Source organism: Oncorhynchus clarkii, chromosome 20 (assembly GCF_045791955.1).
Source record: "Oncorhynchus clarkii lewisi isolate Uvic-CL-2024 chromosome 20, UVic_Ocla_1.0, whole genome shotgun sequence".
Classification (NCBI taxonomy): domain Eukaryota; kingdom Metazoa; phylum Chordata; class Actinopteri; order Salmoniformes; family Salmonidae; genus Oncorhynchus; species Oncorhynchus clarkii.
The window spans coordinates 51097982-51118083 of NC_092166.1; the positions used below are offsets into that span (position 1 = coordinate 51097982).

Sequence of the window (20102 nt, forward strand, 5' to 3'; positions counted from 1 at the left end):
GAGTGTTAATCTATTTCCATGTTTCATTTTAACACATTTATCTTACAAAGGATTTGTTTAATCTAACTGCTTAACTGTAAGTGTTTTCTACTAAAAAAAATATAATCTTTACAGGAAAATGCCACGGGCATTATCAGATGTGGAGACAGTTCACTGCAGCTAATGTAGAAGGAAAATCTGTGTACATTTGCAAACACTGTGCCAAATCATATGTGAAGAATGCAACAAAGATGCAGCATCATCTGGCCAAGTGCCAAAAGTTCCCTTGGCACTCACAACAAGCAACCTCTGACAAAAGTCCCTCTACTTCCATTTGAGGTGAAAATGATGAATCAGACACCTCATCGATAGCAACAGCTCATGGTCCTCCTGGAATCGGAAGTTTGACTCAATGGAGGAACGTAGTCAGAGAAATTTTGATGAATGTCTTGCTCGAGCTGTGTATGCAACTGGTTCACCGCTGACGCTCACAGGCAATGTTTATTGGAAGGGATTTCTGAATGTTCTTCGCCCAGCATACACCCCTCCAACCAGACATGTTTTAACAACTCATATGCTGGACGCAGAGTTCAATATAGTATAATAGTATCTACTAATTTGCTAGATGTGGAGTTCAACAGAGCACTGGTGACAGACAATGCTGCGAACATGAAGGCTGCTTGGTCTAAAGTGGAGGAGTCCTACCCTCACATCACACCCATTGGCTGTGCTGATCATGCATTGAATCTGCTCCTCAAGGACATCATGGCACTGAAAACAATGTATAGACTCTACAAGAGAACCAAGGAAATGGTTAGGTATGTGAAGGGTCATCAAGTTATAGCAGCAATCTACCTCGCCAAGCAAAGTGAGAAGAATAAGAGCACCACATTGAAGCTGCCCAGCAACACCTGTTGGGGGTGGTGTGTCATGTTTGGCAATCTCCTGGAGGGGAAGGAGACTCTAAGAAATAGCCATATCAGTCTGCCGATATGCACAGCCCCATGAAGAGGATCCTCCTGGATGATCTATTTTGGGAGAGAGTGGTAAGCAGCCTGAAACTGCTGAAACCTATAGCAGTGGCCATTACACGGATTGAGGGAGACAATGCCATCCTGTCTGATGTTCAGACTCTGCTTTCAGATGTAAGAGAAGAAATCCGTACTGCCCTGACCACTTCACTGTTGAGCCAAGCAGAGGAAACTGCAGTTCTGAAATACATCAAAAAGCATGAAGACTTCTGCCTGAAGCTCATACATGCCGCAGCGTACATGTTGGACCCCAAGTACGCTGGCAAGAGCATCCTGTCTGGTGCAGAGATCAACAAGGCCTATGGTGTCATCACCACCGTGTCTCGCCACCTCAGCCCGGATGAAGGCACGGTTCTTGGCAATCTGGCAAAGTACACTTCCAAGCAAGGGATTTGGGATGGAGATGCAATATGGCAGTCGTGCCAACATCTCTCTTCAGCCACCTGGTGGAAGGGACTTTGTGGATCGGAGGCTCTTTCCCCGGTTGCCGCCATCATCCTCCAAATCCCACCAACATCAGCCGCCTCAGAGCGCAACTGGTCCTTGTTTGGGAACACACAAAAGACACACACAAAGCACGCTGACCAATACAAGGCTTGACAAATGGTGGCCATCCGGGCAAATTTGAGGCTTTTGAGCCTGACAACGAGCCATCCTCAACAAGGTTGGAAAGTGATGATATATGGAGTTTACATCCTTATTAATCATCAGCTGTAATAGAGAAATGAGGGGTGCCATAGCTGAGGGGCTACACCAGAGGTTAATGGTTATCTGTAGGAGGAAACTAGATGGTTAATTAAGCTTGGAATATACTGAGTGTAGGGAAAGTGATCACGTGGCAGGCATTGATTAGAGAAGAGAGCCCTGGATTAGTGATGAAGTGAGGTCGAGATCAGGTCAGGTCACGTTAAGGGAGAAATAACAGTTTATGGCCCGTATCACTTAGTGTCCTGCCTAGCAGTAAAGATACAATGTTTGTTCAGATTTGTAGGAGGAGACTCAGCCTAGGAGGAAGTGTTAAATATCAGTGCTTGTGTGACAAGGTCTTTGTCTAATGCAGCTGTATTGGTCCTCTGGTAAGAATAAACTTGGTTTATTAGTGTCCGTCAAGTTTGTACTCTGAGAATTAGAACCTGACGGTGACAGTGAAGATAAGGCCTCAGAGTCTGATGTTCAAGAGGTGGATACAGTATTGAGGAGGTCCAGGGAGAAGACATGGAAGCCTGAGAGGAAGACAACCAAAGCTTTAGTTTCTAGACAGATGTATTTTGAAAACAATTTTGGGAGATCATTGGGGATCATTCAATATTCATTTTCTTTTGTTGTTCAGTGAAATCATCCCATGTGAAGAGTCAACTCATTTAATTAAAGTTCAATTTGTTAAAAAAAAAAGTTTTATTACAATTGGAAAGATTAAACATTTTGCAGTTATGTCTACTTATGACAAGGTAAAAGGTTTATGTTTCTCTCCATATGATATGTTGAATATATCCAATGGAAAAACATCTACATCTAAATGGGATTAATATTAATTTGCATACATTTCCGTTAATTCCCACTGAAAGTTTCCACCTCTGAATATTCCCCAAAATGTGCAACTTTACCCTAGTACCTCTACATTTCAAAATGTTTTGTCCTGTTTTAAGCCAACTGAAAAACGACCCAGATGTGTGTATATAGAGTGTATGTTGAAACTCCTTCAAATTAGTGGATGTGGCGATTTCAGCCACACCCATTGCTGACAGGTGTATAAAATCAAGCACACAGCCATGCAACTGTACATAGACAAACATTGGCAGTAGAATGGCCTTACTGAAGAGCTCAGTGGCTTTCAACGTGGCACCGTCATAGGATGCCACCTTACCAACAAGTCAGTTTGTCAAATTTCTGCCCTGCTAGAGTTGCCCCAGGCAACTAAGTGCTGTTATTGTGGAAACTCTCATGACAATGTTCCCGTCCACAAAGCGAGGTCAATACAGGAATGGTTTGTCGAGATCGGTGTGGAAGAACTTGACTGGACTGCACAGAGCCCTTAAATGACATTTTGGGAAAAAAAGTAAACTCAGCTCCATCATTCATTCATCAGATGGCTCATTCATCACAAAACCAACTGATACGGAGAACTACTTTAATGTTTTTTCCATGGGCAAAATTAGCAAACTTAGGCATGATATTCCAGCAACAAACGCTGACTACACATCCAAGTATAACGGATCAAATAATGAAAAGACAAACATAGTAGTTTTGAATTCCGTAAAGCGAGTGTGGAAGAGGTGGAAAAAATTGTCTCTGTCAACAATGACAAGCCACTGGGGTCGACAACTTAGATCGGAAAATTACTGAGGATAATAGCGGATGATATTGCCACTCCTATTTGCCATATTTTAAATGTAAGCCTACTAGAAAGTGTGTGCCCCCAGGCTTGGAGTTACTGGCTCAAATAACCGACCAATCAGCCTTTTACCAACCCTTAGTAAACTTCTGGAAAAAATTGTGTTTGACCAGATACAATGCTATTTCACAGTAAACAAATTGACAACAGAATTTCAGCATGCTTACAGAGGACACTTAACAAGTACAGCACTTACACAAATTACTGATGATTGACTGAGAGAAAATGAAAAAAAGATGGGGTCTGTTTTGTCACACTTCAGTGAGGCTTTTGACATCGATCATAGTATGTAGTATAGTATATTTTTTTCTCATTTTGTCTGTCATAGTTGAAGTGTACCTATGATGAAAATTACAAGCCTCTCATCTTTTTAAGTGGGAGAACTTGCACAATTGGTGGCTGACTAAATACTTTTTTGCCCCACTGTATGTGGATGACTCAACACTATACACGTCAGCTACTACAGTGACTGAAATGACTGCAACATTTAAAGAGCTGCAACTCATTTCAGAATGGGTGGCAAGGAATAAAATAGTCCTAAATATTTCTAAAACTAAAAGCATTGTATTTGGGACAAATCATTCACTAAAACCATAAACCTCAACTAAATCTTATAATAAATTGTGGAAATTGAGCCAGTTGAGATGACTAAACTGCTTGGAGTAACCGTGGATTGTTAACTGTCATGGTCAAAACATATTGATACAACAGTAAATAAGATGGGGAGAAGTCTGTCCAAAATAAAGCGCTGCTCTGCATTCTTAACAACACTATCAACAAGGCAGGTCCTACAGGCTCTAGTTTCGTCGCACCTTGACTACTGTTCAGTCGTGTGGTTAGGTGCCACAAAAAGGGAAAATTAAGCTAAGCTTCCCAGTAAAGCAATGAAAACAAGCAACCATCCCAGAAAAATGCTAAAAAATAGCCCACATTAACATATGTAGCTTAAGAAACAAGGTTCATGAAATCAATAACAGTCCATTATTATCTCAGTCTCATTCTGAACGTCGCATAGTACGTGGATCCGCAAGAACCTTGGCCCTTTTGAATATTCAGTACTACACAAATTGACAGAAATCATTTATTTATTAACTAACTAAATAACACAGAATGCCATACACTTACATGAGATAAAAGTTCCTAGTGGACTGACACGATATGATAGCTTGTTACACAATGGAAAGGGAGTGGGAATAGAAAGGTAGGGAGAGAGTGTCAACTTATCATACATACATTTGGAAACTACGCTCACAGCTACCAGAATACTTAGCATCCTAACCACCGCTCATTCGGATTAGAAATGCAATATCTATAGATATGGTCTTTCTCTGTTGTCACTCTATTGAAACCAATCGATACGTCTATGGGTTGTGGCTCGATGTAAGGCTCTTGTTGTCCAGCAGAGGTCACAATGTCCTTAGTTGTAGAGCTTCTCTGGTCTTGGGGTGTTTGTTAGCATCAGACAAACCAACAGTTGTATCAAAAGGAGGGATTCTTCCTTCCCACCTCGTGTCTTTTAGTTAAAGTTCTAGGACCACGTTTTACATGCACAGCTACAGACTGTAAATGATTCTGGTCTCTTAGGTGAGATTCTCTTCTTCTGTAGAAATTGCGAGTTTCAGAGTTATCATTTTCAGCCGTGTAGCCACCGCTCCACGCCGTCTGGTTTCAGTACAAAGTTTCTAACCATCTCAACATGTGGACCACGGCTTCACGTATTTTTTCTCTTGTAGTTTTAACCGTCCGTCTGCTTGGTCTCAATGGTTGATTCCAGGTTCAGCTACCGACCACTTTACACGCCAGCATCAACCCGGCATGTTTTGGTCCAATGTAAACTTCGTTAGCGAGTCCTTTAAGCACTCTGGCCAAAGGGGGCGTTCCGTCATGCTGACACGAACTCTGAGCTCACTTGGGCGTGGTTACTGACTGGGCACAAGTTTATATTTAAAACAACTATCCTTTAGAAGGCTAAAATCACATTCGATCTTCAAAAAAGTATTCTCATATTTAATCATATTTTACACCACATTTAGATGTAAACATGCTACAAAGTACAAGCACACTTTCAGAGTTACTGTTACCTTGATATACCATCCTTAACGGAGTCAAATAAATAAACCATATGACAGGATTATTCTTTCCATCCGCCCAGACCACTAACATTCAGACGTCAGATATTAATGTTCCAATGTCCAATCTTTTGCATTAGAATTTCTGCAAACTATCTATGACCGGCTGTTAAGTCATAAAACCGGTCTAACTCTATCCCTCTCTGGCTATCTGTCAGCCATGTGCCAAGCTGATCTGGCACCTTCGATCCTCACCAAGGAGAGAGAGTCATGGGAACATGTATTGATCAAATATTTACTAATGCTGCAGAAATTTGCTTTAAAGCAACATCCAAATCTCAGATGTAGTGATCACAATATAGTAGCAATACCAGGGAAAAACAAAGTTCGAAAGTCTGGGCCTAATATATAGTTTAAGTCAGAAGTTCACATACACCTTAGCCAAATACATTTAAACATTTTTCAAAAATCCTGACATTTCATCCTAGTAAAAATTCCCTGTCTTAGGTTAGTTAGGATCACCACTATTGTAAGAATATGAAATGTCAGAATAATAGTCGAGAGAATGAAACGTTTTGGGTAGCCTTCCACAAGCTCCCCAAATAAGTTGGTTGAATTAAGGCTCATTCCTCCTAACAGAGCTGGTGTAACTGAGTCAGGTTTGAAGGTCTCCTTGCTCACACACACTTTTTCAGTTCTGCCAGCAAATGTTCTATAGGACTAAGGTCAGAGCATTGGTATGGCGACTCCAACACCTTGACTTTGTTGTCCTTAAGCCATGTTGCCACAACTTTGGAAGTATGCTTTGGGTCATTGTCCATTTGGAAGACCCATTTGCGACAAAGCTTTAGATTCCTGACTGATGTCTTGAGATGTTGCTTCAATATATCCACATTATTTTCTTACCTCATGATGGCATCCATTTTGTGAAGTGCACTAGTCCCTCCTGCAGCAAAGCACCCCCACAACATGACACTGCCACTCCCGTGCTTCACAGTTGGAATGGTGTTCTTCAGCTTGCAAGCCTCCCCCTTTTTGCTCCAAACATAACAATGGTCATTATGGCCAAACAGTTCTTTTTTTGTTTAATCAGACCAGAAGATATTTCTCCAAAAAGTACAATCTTTGTCCCCATGTGCAGTTGCAAACTGTAATCTGGCTTTTTTTAATGGAGATTTTGGAGCAGTGGCTTCTTCCTTGCTGAGTGGCCTTTCAGGTTGTCGATATAGGACTCGTTTTACTGTGGATATAGATACTTTTGTACCTGTTTCATCCAGCATCATCACAGGGTCCTTTGCTGCTGTTCTGGTATTGATTTGTACTTTTCGCACCAAAGTACGTTCATCTCTAGAAAACAGAACATGTCTCCTTCCTGAGCGGTATGATGGCTGCTAAGTCCCATGGTGTTTATACTTTCATACTATTGTTTGTACAGATGTCTTTGCAGATTTCTTTTGATTTTCCCATGATGTCAAGCAAAGAGGCACTGAGTTTGAAGTTAAGCCTTGAAATTCATCCACAGGTACACCTCCAATTGACTCAAATTATGTCAATTAGCCTATCAGAAGCTTCTAAAGCCATGACATAATTTCCTGGAATTTTCCAAGCTGTTTAAAGGCACAGTCAACTTAGTGTATGTAAACTTCTGACCCACTGGAATTGTGATACAGTGAATTAAAAGTGAAATAATCTGTCTGTAAACTATTGTTGGGAAAATGACTTGGGTCATGCACAAAGTAGATGTCCTAACCGACTTGCCTATAGTTAAAAAAAAAAAAACATGTGGAGTGGTTGAAAAACGAGTTAACCTTTTGAAACTCTGGGGGCAGTATTTCATTTTTGGATGAAAAACGTTCCCGTTTTAAACAAGATATTTTGTCACGAAAAGATGCTCGACTATGCATATAATTGACAGCTTTGGAAATAAAACACTCTGACGTTTCCAAAACTGCAAAGATATTGTCTGTGAGTGCCACAGAACTAATGCTACAGGCGAAACCAAGATGAAATTTCATACAGGAAGTGAGCCAGATTTTTGAGGCGCTGTGTTCCAATGTCTCCTTATATGGCTGTGAATGCGCAAGGAGAGAGCCTACACTTTCTGTCGTTTCCCCAAGGTGTTTGCAGCATTGTAACGTATTTGTAGGCATATCATTGGAAAATTGACCATAAGAGACTACATTTACCAGGTGTCCGCTGGGTATCCTCCGTCGAAACTATTGCGCAATCTCCAGGTGCGCGCATTTTTTCAATTTTGAACAGAGAAGAAACCAAACTGCCAGGAGTGACTTATCATCGAATAGATATGTGAAAAACACCTTGAGGATTGATTCTAAACAACGTTTGCCATGTTTCTGTCGATACTATGGAGTTAATTTGGAAAAAAGTTTGCATTATGACTGAATTTTCGGGTTTTTTTCTCAGCCAAACGTGAAGAACAAATCGGAGCGATTTCTCCTACACAAATAATATTTTTGGAAAAACTGAACATTTGCTATCTAACTGAGAGTCTCCTCATTGAAAACATCTGAAGTTCTTCAAAGGTAAATTATTTTATTTGAATGCTTTTCTTGTTTTTGTGAAAATGTTGCATGCTGAATGCCAGGCTTAATGGTATGCTAGCTATCAATACTCTTACACAAATGCTTGTTTAGCTATGGTTCAAAAGCATATTTTGAAAATCTGAGATGACAGTGTTGTTAACAAAAGGCTAAGCTTGAGAGCTAATATATTTATTTCATTTGCGATTTTCATGAATAGTTAACGTTGCGTTATGGTAATGAGCTTGAGGCTATAAATAGGATCCCGGATCCGGGTTTGCTCGTCACAACAGGTTAATGACTCCAACCTAAGTGTATGTAAACATCAGACTTCAACTGTAGGTGTATAAGAGGTCATACAATGAGTTCTGTAATGATTCCTATGTTGTTGATGTAAATCATATTTGTTGGTCTTCTCATGACTTGCCCTTTTGGGTGAGGATCATAGGCGCCAGATTCTCCCGCCTCTCTTTCCACAGTTTCATGACGGTCGTAAATTCCTTGCAAAACAAACTCTTCACTGCCATGGAGTATTGAGGGAAAGAACCTATGGATAACAAAAATATTCTTCCCACCAAAACTCCATCATCTGTGGTAGCAGAATCAGAATTAGTTAGGTAACATTGATAAATAAGATGGTTTATTTACATAATAATGCTTATGTGAGATATTTGTCATTAGGATGTTTTCTTTTGGATAATACTGTTGGCAGTTGCATTTCTCTCTCTTCTCTGCATGGGCTTAGTCACTTGAGGCCCAGAGAGGGGAGAGGTCAGGCTCGTCTTCATATGTCAATGTATCTGTTAAACCATGTGAAGGGCTCCACAATGTCTGTACACCAGTCACTCCCTGGTGTGGGGGGGGGGGGGAGTATGGCAGTGTCTGGAACTATTGTATGTTGTTCCCTCTGAGGTTTCCCTTATCTTGATTTAGTATATGACCTAAAAGGCTCACTGTCTTTTCTGATCTTGTCCAGGAGGGGGTGTATTTGAGATATGATATATTGATATATGCCATTGGATGAGGTAATGTTTTGGTCCTAAGTGGTACCAAGAACGAGAAGTAGAACCTTGTCTAAGAGAGCAAACTGAACGATAATTTATAGCTAATGCTGTCTGGCTATGGGATACTCCTCTCTCAAGTAAAAGGCCCTTTGTAATGTTCCTAAGATCTGTTATTCGTCATGTGAGTTGAGATGGGTGTGTCTTGGCTATAAATGATACTAAGAACTGTTTTGTAAGCACTCAGAGAATTCATTTATAGACACTGAATTGATCTGAGAGTCACAGGGCTATGGTGAAGCTCATATATGATTAAAGATGGACTTTATAATATACTCTGACTTGTGTGGTTTTACTAAACATTGAGAGAGCATACAGGAAATTACCACGACACATCCAAAAGTGGAGGAATAAACAATATTTCTGTATTCTAAACAGTTTGAAGGGTCCGTGTGTACATAAAATCATTACTAATTTGAGACGTAAGGACAGTAGAACAACATCACTATCTCTGAATGTGTATATTTTCCAGTGATCAGATTAACATCCACATTTTGGGAAAATAAATATAAAAAATTAAACTATTTGTGAGAAGATGTAATGTGATGTTAGACTTCTAAATGAGAGAATTAATTTTCATATGAAGTCTTAACCACGTGAGCACAGACATGTAAATCATGTCTGTGCTCCCCCCCGAGGGACTGGTTACGAAATTTACATTAGAGACCAAGCAGGCGGACGTTGTGAACAGGACGACATGAATTGTTAAGAAATCTAAAAAACTAAAGACCAGACATGTGTGCCCAAGCTGAAATGGTTACAACTCTACATGCCAGCGTGAGTGTAAAGGTATCGGAAGAAGCTAGACAAACTTTCACAAGTGAAAAAGATGAAGACTACACAGGAATATTCATTCTGCAACTGTTTAAGTACTTTAGTAAATGCAACCAATAAAAACTGGGAGGTAGCCTCCCGGGTGGCGCAGTGGTTAAGGGCGCTGTACTGCAGCGCCAGCTGTGCCATCAGAGTCCCTGGGTTCGCGCCCAGGCTCTGTCGTAACCGGCCGCGACCGGGAGGTCCGTGGGGCGCCGCACAATTGGCCTAGCGTCGCCCGGGTTAGGGAGGGGGTGTCCTTGTCCTTGTCTCATCGCGCACCAGCGACTCCTGTGGCGGGCTGGGCGCAGTGTGCGCTAACCAAGGTGGCCAGGTGCACGGTGTTTCCTCCGCGCATTGGTGCGGCTGGCTTCCGGGTTGGATGCGTGCTGTGTTAAGAAGCAGTGCGGCTTGGTTGGGTTGTGTATCGGAGGACGCATGACTTTCAACCTTCGTCTCTCCCGAGCCCGTACGGGAGTTGTAGCGATGAGACAAGATAGTAGCTACAACAACAATTGGATACCACGAAATTGGGGAGAAAAAGGGGTCAAATTCAAAAAACAAAAAAAACAACTAAAAAAAACTGGGAGGTACTCTGAAAGGGAAATGCTCTTAAGAATGGATCTCTCAAATGACGTACGTCTGACGTATCTAAAACTACGAAAGACTGATCTCTGGTCGAATTTGTCGAATCCCCAGACGGATCGAGTGTTTTCAACGAAGAGACTTCAAAGACATACGCACGTAAATATGTAAACTCAGCAAAAAAAGAAACGTCCCCTTTTCAGGACCCTGTCTTTCAAAGATAATCTGTACAAATCCAAGTAACTTCACAGATCTTCATTGTAAAGGGTTTGAACACCGTTTCCCATGCTTGTTCAATGAACCATAAACAATTAATGAACATGCACCTGTGGAACGGTCAGTAAGACACTAACAACCAAAAGAAAGATGCCCAGGGTGAACGTGCCTTAGGCATGCTGCAAGGAGGCATGAGGACTGAAGATGTGGCCAGGGCAATAAACTGCAATGTCTTAGGTGTCTCACAGTACGGACAACGCCACAGGGAGACAGGACGGACAGCTGATCATCCTTGCAGTAGCAGACCACGTGTAACACCTGCACAAGATCGGTACATCCGAACATCACGCCTGCGGGACAGGTACAGGATGACAACAACAACTGCCCGAGTTACACCAGGAACGCACAATCCCTCCATCAGTGCACAGACTGTCTGCAATAGGCTGATAGAGGAAGGACTGAGAGCTTGTAGGCCTGTTGTAAGGCAGGTCCTCACCAGACATCACCGGCAACAGCGTCGCCTATGGGCACAAAGCCACCTTTTTGTCATTGCAGGCAATCTCAACGCTGTGCGTTACAGGGAAGACATCCTCCTCCCTCATGTGGTACCCTTCCTGCAGGCTCATCCTGACATGACCCTCCAGCTTGACAATGCCACCAACCATGCTGCTCGTTCTGTGCGTGACTTCCTACAAGACAGGAATGTCTGTGTTCTGCCATGGCCAGCGAAGAGCCCGGATTTCAATCCCATTGAGCACGTCTGACTTTTACTTTTGATTTTGAACCCCCCTTTGTTCAGGGATACATTATTCCATTTCTGTTAGTCACATGTCTGTGAAACTTGTTCAGTTTATGTCTGTTGTTGAATCTTATGTTCATACAGATATTTACACGAATTACAAATAATTATTTTGAATGTGCATGTGGAAAGTATTCACATTTCCTACTTCTCAGCTGATGTATGTAGTCCACTCTCTTTCCCTCTCTTTATCGGTCCCCATCCTTTTCCATTGTCTAAAAATCTGTCAGTCAGGTTTAGTCCACTAGGGACTTTGGTGACTCTAGTAAGCTATTCTGTTGGTGTGTTTATGTAATTGTGTGATTATTGTGTGATTATCACTGGGCAGCTAGCGGCTGTGCTTCCCTTTGTAGTCTGTAATAGTTTGCAAGCCCTGTCACATAAGACGAGCGTCAGAGCCGGTGTAGTATGATTCAATCTTAGTCCTGTATTGACGCTTTGCCGGTTTGATGGTTCGTCGCAGGACATAGCAGGATTTCTTGTAAACTTCCGGGTTAGAGTCCCGGGTTAGAGTACGTACAGTCACTGTGGGGACAACATCCTCGATGCAATTATTGATAAAGCCAGTGACTGATGTGGTGTACTTCTCAATGCCATCGGAAGAATTCCGGAACATGTTCCAGTCTGTGATAGCAAAACAGTCCTTCAGCATCTGCTTCACCTGACCACTTTTTTATAGACCGAGTCACTGGTGCTACCTGCTTTAATTTTTGCTTGTAAGCAGGAATCAAGAGGATAGAGTTGTGGTCGGATTTACCAAATGGAGGGCGAGGGAGAGCTTTTGACACGTTTCTGTGTGTGGAGTACAGGTGATATCAAATTTTTTTCCCTCTGGTTGCATATTTAACATGTTGATGGAAATTTGGAAGAACTGATTCAAGTTTCCCTGCATTAAAGTCTCTGGCCACTAGGAGTGCCGCCTCTGGGTGAGTGGTTTCCTGTTTGCTTATTTCCTTATACAGCTGTGAGTGCGGTCTTAGTGCCAGCATCTGTCTGTGGTGGTAAATAAACAGCCACGAAAAGAACAGCTGAAAACTCTCTAGGCAAGTAGTGTGGCCTGCAATTTATCACAATATACTCTACTTCAGGCGAGCAAAATCTAGAGCCACCAGATACAACCCTAAATCTGTAAACATAGGCACCCTCAGATATTATCCTGACCAACTTGCCCTCCAAATGCACCTCTGCTGTTTTCAATCAGGATCTCAGCTATCACTGCCTCATTGCCTGCATTCGCTATGGGTCCGCAGTCAAACGACAACCCCTCATCATTGTCAAACTCTCCCTAAAACACTTCTGCGAGCAAGCCTTTCTAATCGGCCTGGCCCGGGTATCCTGGAAGGATATTGACCTCATCCCGTCAGTCGAGGATGCCTGGTCGTTCTTTAACAAGTAATTTCCTCACCATCTTAAATAAGTATGCCCCTTTCAAATAATGTAGAACTAAGAACAGAAATAGCCTTTGGTTCACTCCAGACCTGACTGCCCTCGACCAGGACAAAAACAACCTGTGGGGTTCTGCACTAGCATCAAATAATCCCCGCAATATGCAACTTTCAGGGAAGTCAGGAACCAATGCACGCAGTCAGTTAGGAAAGCAAAGGCTAGCTATTTCAAACAGAAATTTGCATTCTGTAGCTCTAACTCCAAAAGGTTTTAGGACACAAGTCCATGGAGAATAAGAGCACCTACTCCCAGCTGCCCACTGCACTGAGGTGAGGTAACACTGTCACCACCAAAAAATCCACGATAATCGATAAGCATCTCTCTACAGCTGGCCATGCTTTCCTGCTGGCAAACCCAGCCCCGGACAACAGCTCCGCAACCCCTGCAGCTACTTGCCCAAGCCTCCCCAGCTTCCCCTTCATCCAAATCCAGATAGCAGATGTTCAGAAAGCACTGCAAAACCTGGACCTGTACAAATCAGCTGGGCTAGACAATCTGGACCCTCTATTTCTGAAACTATCCGCCGCCATTGTCGCATCCCCTATTACCAGCCCGTTCAACCTCTTTCGCATCGTCTGAGATCCCCAAGGATTGGAAAGGTGCCGCGGTCATCCCCCTCTTCAAAGGGGGAGACACCCTGGACCCAAACTGTTACAGACCTATATCCATCCTGCCATAACTTTCTAAAGTCTTCGAAAGCCAAGTTAACAAACAGATAACCATTTAACCACTAAACGATATCATAACCGCCATCGATAAAAGACAATACTGTGCAGCAGTCTTTATCGACCTGACCAAGGCTTTCGACTCTGTCAATCACCATATTCTTATCGGCGGACTCAACAGCCTTGGTTTCTCAAATGACTGCCTCGCCTGGTTCACCAACTACTTCTCAGACAAAGTTCAGTGTGTCAAATCGGAGGGCCTGTTGTCGGGACCTCTGGCAGTCTCCATGGGGGTAGCACAGGGTTAAATTCTCAGGCCGAATCTTTTCTCTGTATATATCAACGATGTTGCTCTTGCTGCGGGTGATTCCCTGATCCACCTCTACGCAGACGACACCATTCTGTATACATCTGGCCCTTCTTTGGACACTTAACTAACCTCCAAACGAGCTTCAATGCCATACAACACTCCTTCCGTGGCCTCCAACTGCTCTTAAACGCTAGTAAAAACTAAATGCATGCTTTTCAACCGTTCGCTGCCCGCACTCGCCCGCCTGACTAGCATCACTACTCTGGACGGTTCTGACTTAGAATATGTGGACAACTACAAATACCTAGGTGTCTGGCTAGACTGTAAACTCTCCTTCCAGACTCAAATTAAACATCTTCAATCCAAAATTAAATCTAGAATCGGCATCCTATTTTGCAAAAAAAAGCCTCCTTCACTCACGCCACCATACATACCCTCGTAAAACTGACAATCCTACCGATCCTCGACTTGAGCGATGTCATCTACAAAATAGCTTCAAATATTCTACTCGGCAAACTGGATGCTGTGCATAGCCCACTTGTAAATAGCCCACCCAATCTATCTACCTCATCCCCATATTTATTTACTTTTCTGCTCTTGCACACCAGTATTTGTACTTGCACATCATCTGCTCATCTATTCACTCGTGTTAATTTGCTAAATTGTAATTACGCCGCTACTAATGGCCTATTTATTGCCTTATCTCCTCATGCCATTTGCACACACTGTACATAGACTTTCTTTTTTTTCTATTGTGTTATTGAATGTACGCTTGTTAATTCCATGTGTAACTCTGTTGTTGTTTGTGTCACACTGCTTTGCTTTATCTTGGCCAGGTCGCAGTTGTAAATGAGAACTTGTTCTCAACTAGCTTACCTGGTGAAATAAAGATTAAATCAAATTGAAAAAATTCACAACTTGTAATAAATGGTGTGGAAATTGGTTGGTGACTAAACTCCTTGGAGTAACCCTGGATTGTAAACTGTCATTGTCAAAACATGCTGATACAACAGTAGCTAAGATAGGGAGAAATCTGTCCATAATAAAGCGCTGCATTCTTAACAGCACTATCAACAAGGCAGGTCCTACAGGCTCTAGGTTTGTCACTCCTGGACTACTGTTCAGTAGTGTGGTCAGATGCCACAAGATGGACCTCGGAAAATTACAATTGGCTCAGAACAGGGCAGTGGGCCCTTGGATGTACACGTAGAGCCAACACGTAAATCTCTCATGGCTCACTACTGGTTGACATGCTGAATGCACCGAGTCGTCTGTTTAAACTACTTGCACACACTCCGGACACCCACGCATATCCCACAACACATGCCACCAGAGGTGTCTTCACAGACCCCAAGTCAAGAACAGACCACGAGAGGAGCAGGGTACTACAGAGGCATGGTTCTACAGAGGCATGGTTATATGGGAACATTATTCCACATCAGGTAACTGATGCAAGCAGTAGAATCAGATTTATTTTAAGAACTAGATACATTTACACATTATGGAACAGCGGGGACTGAAGAGACAGGAACACACACAAAAGATAATACATGCACTCTACACACGTACATATGGATTTTGTATTGTAGATTTGTGGTAGTAGAGTAATGGTCTGAGGGAACACACTTCATGTGTTGTGAAAAGTGTTATGAAATGTAATGTCAAGTAATATCTTAAATTGTAAAACTGCCTTATTGTTGCTGGACCCCAGGAAGAGTAGCTGTTGCCATGATAACAGCTAATGAGGATCCTTAATAACACACAAATAAAGAAATTAAGCAAAAGCGTATTGATAGGTTGTACTCACTGGCGTTGTCCAGTTTCTGACAGATGATGTCATAAGGTGACTGCAGGTGCGTCACCATGGCAGCGAAGGTGTCTCCCAGTCCCTGGGTCAGAGGGTCAGGTGGCTGTGCCTCCATGTTATCGTTCTTACCCCCAGACTGGCGGCGGAAGTTTTCCAGGGACGCACTTACCAGGGAGTCTGGCGCAGAGGGGAGCAGAGGGGGAATAGCAACTAAATATTAAAACAAACTGGAGAAAACCTTTACCTTGTAAACTCAAAAAGAAACGTCCTCTCACTGTCGACTGCGTTTCTTTTCAGCAAATTTAACATGTGCAAATATTTGTATGAACATAAGATTAAACAGACAAACTGAACAAGTTCCACAGACATGTGACTAACAGAAATGTAATAATGTGTCCCTGAACAAAGGGGGATTGAGAGCCGGGCTCCTCGCTGGCCATGGCAGAACACTGACATTCCTGTCTTGCAGGAAATCATGCACAGAACGAGCAGTATGGCTGGTGGCATTGTCATGCTAGAGGGTCATGTCAGGATGAGCCTGCAAGAAGGGTACCACATGAGGGAGGAGGATGTCTTCCCTGTAATGTACAGCATTGAGATTGCCTGCAATGACAACAAGCTCAGCCCGATGATGCTGTGACACACTGCCCCAGACCATGACGGACCCTCCACATCGATCCCGCTCCAGAGTACAGGCCTCGGTGTAACGCTCATTCCTTCGACGATAAACGCGAATCTGACCATCACCCCTGGTGAGACAAAACCGCGACTCGTCAGAGATGAGCACTTTTTGCCAGTTCTGTCTGGTCCAGCGACGATGGGTTTGTGCCCATAGGCAACGTTGTTGCCGGTGATGTCCATTGAGGACCAGCCTTACAATAGGCCTACAAGCCCTCAGTCCAGCCTCTTTCAGCCTATTGCGGACAGTCTGTGCACTGATGGAGGGATTGTGCTTTCCTGGTGTAACTCGGGCAGTTGTTGCCATCCTGTACCTGTCCCGCAGGTGTGATGTTCGGATGAACCGATCCTGTGCAGGTGTTGTTACACGTGGTCTGCCATTGCGAGGACACTCAGCTGTCTATCCTGTCTCCCTGTAGCGCTGTCTTAGGCGTCTCACAGTACGGCCACATCTGCAGTCCTCATGCCTCCTTGCAGCATGCCTATGGCACGTTCACGCAGATGAGCAGGGACCCTGGGCATCTTTCTTTTGGTATTTTTTCCAGAGTTAGTAGAAAGGCCTCTTTAGTGTCCTAAGTTTTCATAACTGTGACCTTAATTGCCTACCGTCTGTCTGTAAGCTGTTAGTGTCTTAATGACCGTTCCACAGGTGCATGTTCATTAATTGTTTATGGTTCATTGAACAAGCATGGGAAACCGTGTTTAAACCCTTTACAATGAAGATCTGTGAAGTTATTGGGTTTTCACAAATGAACTTTGAAAGACAGGGTCCTGAAAAGGGGACGCTTCTTTTTTTGCTGAGTTTAGTATAAGACAACACATTTCAGCATGAATTTGAATCAGAATCCAATTATTATTATGGAACTTGGAAAAACTGTTGCAAAATGGTGACAAATAAAATGGACACTGCTCACCAACGTCCTGTTCTGCGCGTTTCTTATTGACGTCCTCCCTCACAGCATAACCTTGGTCCATGAGGAAAGTGCTCAGCTGTTTTCCTGTCAGAGAAAGATAAGGTGTTTACATGGCAGACATGAAGACAGACAACGTGAAAAGCACTTCAATAGTCATACAAAGGACAATAGACATAAAAAGGGGAGTATGGTTACTATATTATAGTGTTAAAGTCAGTTAAGCATTCAGCGATACAAACATGAGAAAAAAAATTTATGATGCAAAGACATCCATATAGTTCAAAGCGACACTTTGTAGGACAAATTACGCTGTATACGGACGGAGAGCTGTACTCCAATAGGAGCGCCCAAAAAGATGCTCAAGGTTCCTAAAACTAATCATGCTTAGGTTTATTATGGAGATTTAAATGTGGTGATTCAGTCTTTCACCTTCTATTATTCACTGTAGCCAACTGACCATAGCCTTCCTGTGATACAGTACCGATAGGAGTCAGCAGGATGTCCACTGCGTAGGTGCGGTCATTCTCCGGTGTGTCCACCACAGTGAGTGTCAGGCTCTTTCCAGCCACCAGCTGTCTCACAGCCATGCAACACACCCCCATCCAGCTGTCAGTCACCGGTGTTATCCCGGCGACGCTGCACTCCAAAGCCTGCAAGAAAAAGCTTGTGGTAAATAAACGTGAACAAGTGCAATTCATTAAGAATAAATACGCATTTGAAATAAAAGAGGGCAGGAAATATTTGAGCATTGAATATTACTCCTTGGAAACAGATGAATTTGGAGAAGGAAAATTAACTTCAGTACACACAATTTCACCCCTTGACTTTTTCCACATTGTTACTTTACAGCCTTATTCTAAAATTGATTTTAAAAATTCCCTCAATCGACACACAACCTATACCTACATAACCTATATCAATGAAGCAAAAACATTTTTTTGTAAATGTATTCAAAATAAAACAAAAAACACATTTATATAACTATTCAGACCCTTTACTCAGTACTTTGTCGAAGCACCATTGACAGAGATTACAACCTCGAATCTTCTTGGGTATGAAGCTACAAGCTTGGCACACCTGTATTTGGGGAGTTTCTCCCATTCTTCTCTGCAGATCCTCTCAAGCTCTGTCACGTTGGATGGGGAAAGTCGCTGCACAGCTATTTTAAGGTCTCTCCAGAGATGTTGGGTTCAAGTCCGGGCTCTGGCTGGGCCACTCAAGGACATTCAGAGACATGTCCTGAAGCCACTCCTGCGTTGTCTTGGCTGTGTGCTTAGGGTCATTATCCTGTTGGAAGGTGAACCTTCACCCCAGTCTGAAGTTCTGAGCGCTCTGGATCAAGAACCTTAACCCCAGTCTGATAACCTGCTCAGGACTTCAAAGATCTCTCTGTACTTTGCTCTGTTCATCTTTGCCTTGATCCTGACTAGTCTCCCATGCCCTGCCACAGATAAACATCCCCACAGCATAGGGATGGTGTCAGGTTTCCTACAGACGTGACACTTGTCATTCAGGCCAAAGAGTTCAATCTTGGTTTCATCATACCAGAGAATCTTGTTTCTCTTGGTCTGAGAGTCTTTAGGTGCCTTTTGCCAAACCCCAACCGGGCTGTCACATGCTTTTTACTGAGGAGTGGCTTCCGTCTGGCCACTCTACCATAAAGGCTTAATTGGTGGAGTGCTGCAGAGATGGGAGAACCTTCAGAAGGTTCTCCCATCTCCACAGAGGAACTCTAGAGCTCTGTCAGAGTGACCATCGGGTTCTTGGTCACCTCCCTGACCAAAGCCCTTCTGCCCCGATTGCTCAGTTGGCCGGGCAGCCAGCTCAAACTTCTTTCATTTAAGAACCGAGGCCACTGTGTGCTTGGGGACGTTCAATGCTGCAGTAATGTTTTGGCACCCTTCCCCAGATCTGTGCTTCAACACAATCCTGTCTCAGAGCTCTACGGACAATCCATTCGACCTCATTTCGTGTTTTTTGCTCTGACATGCACTGTCAACTGTGGGACCTTAAAAAGACAGGTGTGGGCCTTTCCAAATCATGCCTAATCATATGAATTTACCAGAGGTAGACTCCAATCAAGTTGTAGAAACATCTCAAAGATGATCAATGAAAACAGGATGCACCTAAGCTCAATTTCGAGTCTCATAGCAAACAGTCTGAATACTTATGTAAATATACCTTATTTACATAAGTATTCAGACTGTTTGCTATGAGACTCGAAAAGGAGCTTAGGTGCATCTTTTTATTTTTTAAATACATTTTCAAAAATGTCTAAAACCCTGTTTTCACTTTGTCATTATGGAGTATTGTGTGCAGATTGCTGAGGAAATTGTTTTATTTAATACATTTTAGAATAAAATGACTACTTTTCGAAGACACCGTATACAAAAGTATGTGGACACCCCTTCAAATTAGTGGATTCAGCTAAGTGTATAAAATTGAGCACACAGCAATCCAATCACAATAGACAAACATGGGCAGTAGAATGGCCTTACTGAAGAGCTCAGTGACACCGTCATAGGATGCCACATTTCCAACAAGTCAGTTTGTCAAATTAGAGCTACCCCCGTCAACTGTAAGTGCTATTATTGTGAAGTGGAAATGTCTAGGAGCAACAACGGCTCAGCCGTGAAGTGGTAGGCCACACAAGCTCCCAGAACGGGACAGACTAGTGCTGAAGCACATAGCTAGTAAAAAACATCTGTCCTCGGTTGCGACACTCAATACAGAGTTCCAAACTGCCTCTGGAAGCAACGTCACCACAAGAACTGTTCATCTAGAGCTTCATTAAATG

The 20102-nt window shown here is 42.9% G+C and overlaps 1 protein-coding gene across 1 annotated transcript in view; it reads right to left on the bottom strand.

Moving 5' to 3' along the window:
• Positions 1 to 20102, bottom strand: part of LOC139377479 (tudor domain containing 1) — an 86128-nt gene that overhangs the window by 45318 nt on the left and 20708 nt on the right. The window contains exons 10-12 of the mRNA XM_071120509.1: positions 17787 to 17955; positions 17306 to 17389; positions 15714 to 15890 (exon numbers count right to left, since the gene is read on the bottom strand). Of these exons, the coding sequence (XP_070976610.1) occupies positions 15714 to 15890; positions 17306 to 17389; positions 17787 to 17955 (430 nt within the window). The remainder of the gene's footprint in view (positions 1 to 15713; positions 15891 to 17305; positions 17390 to 17786; positions 17956 to 20102) is intronic.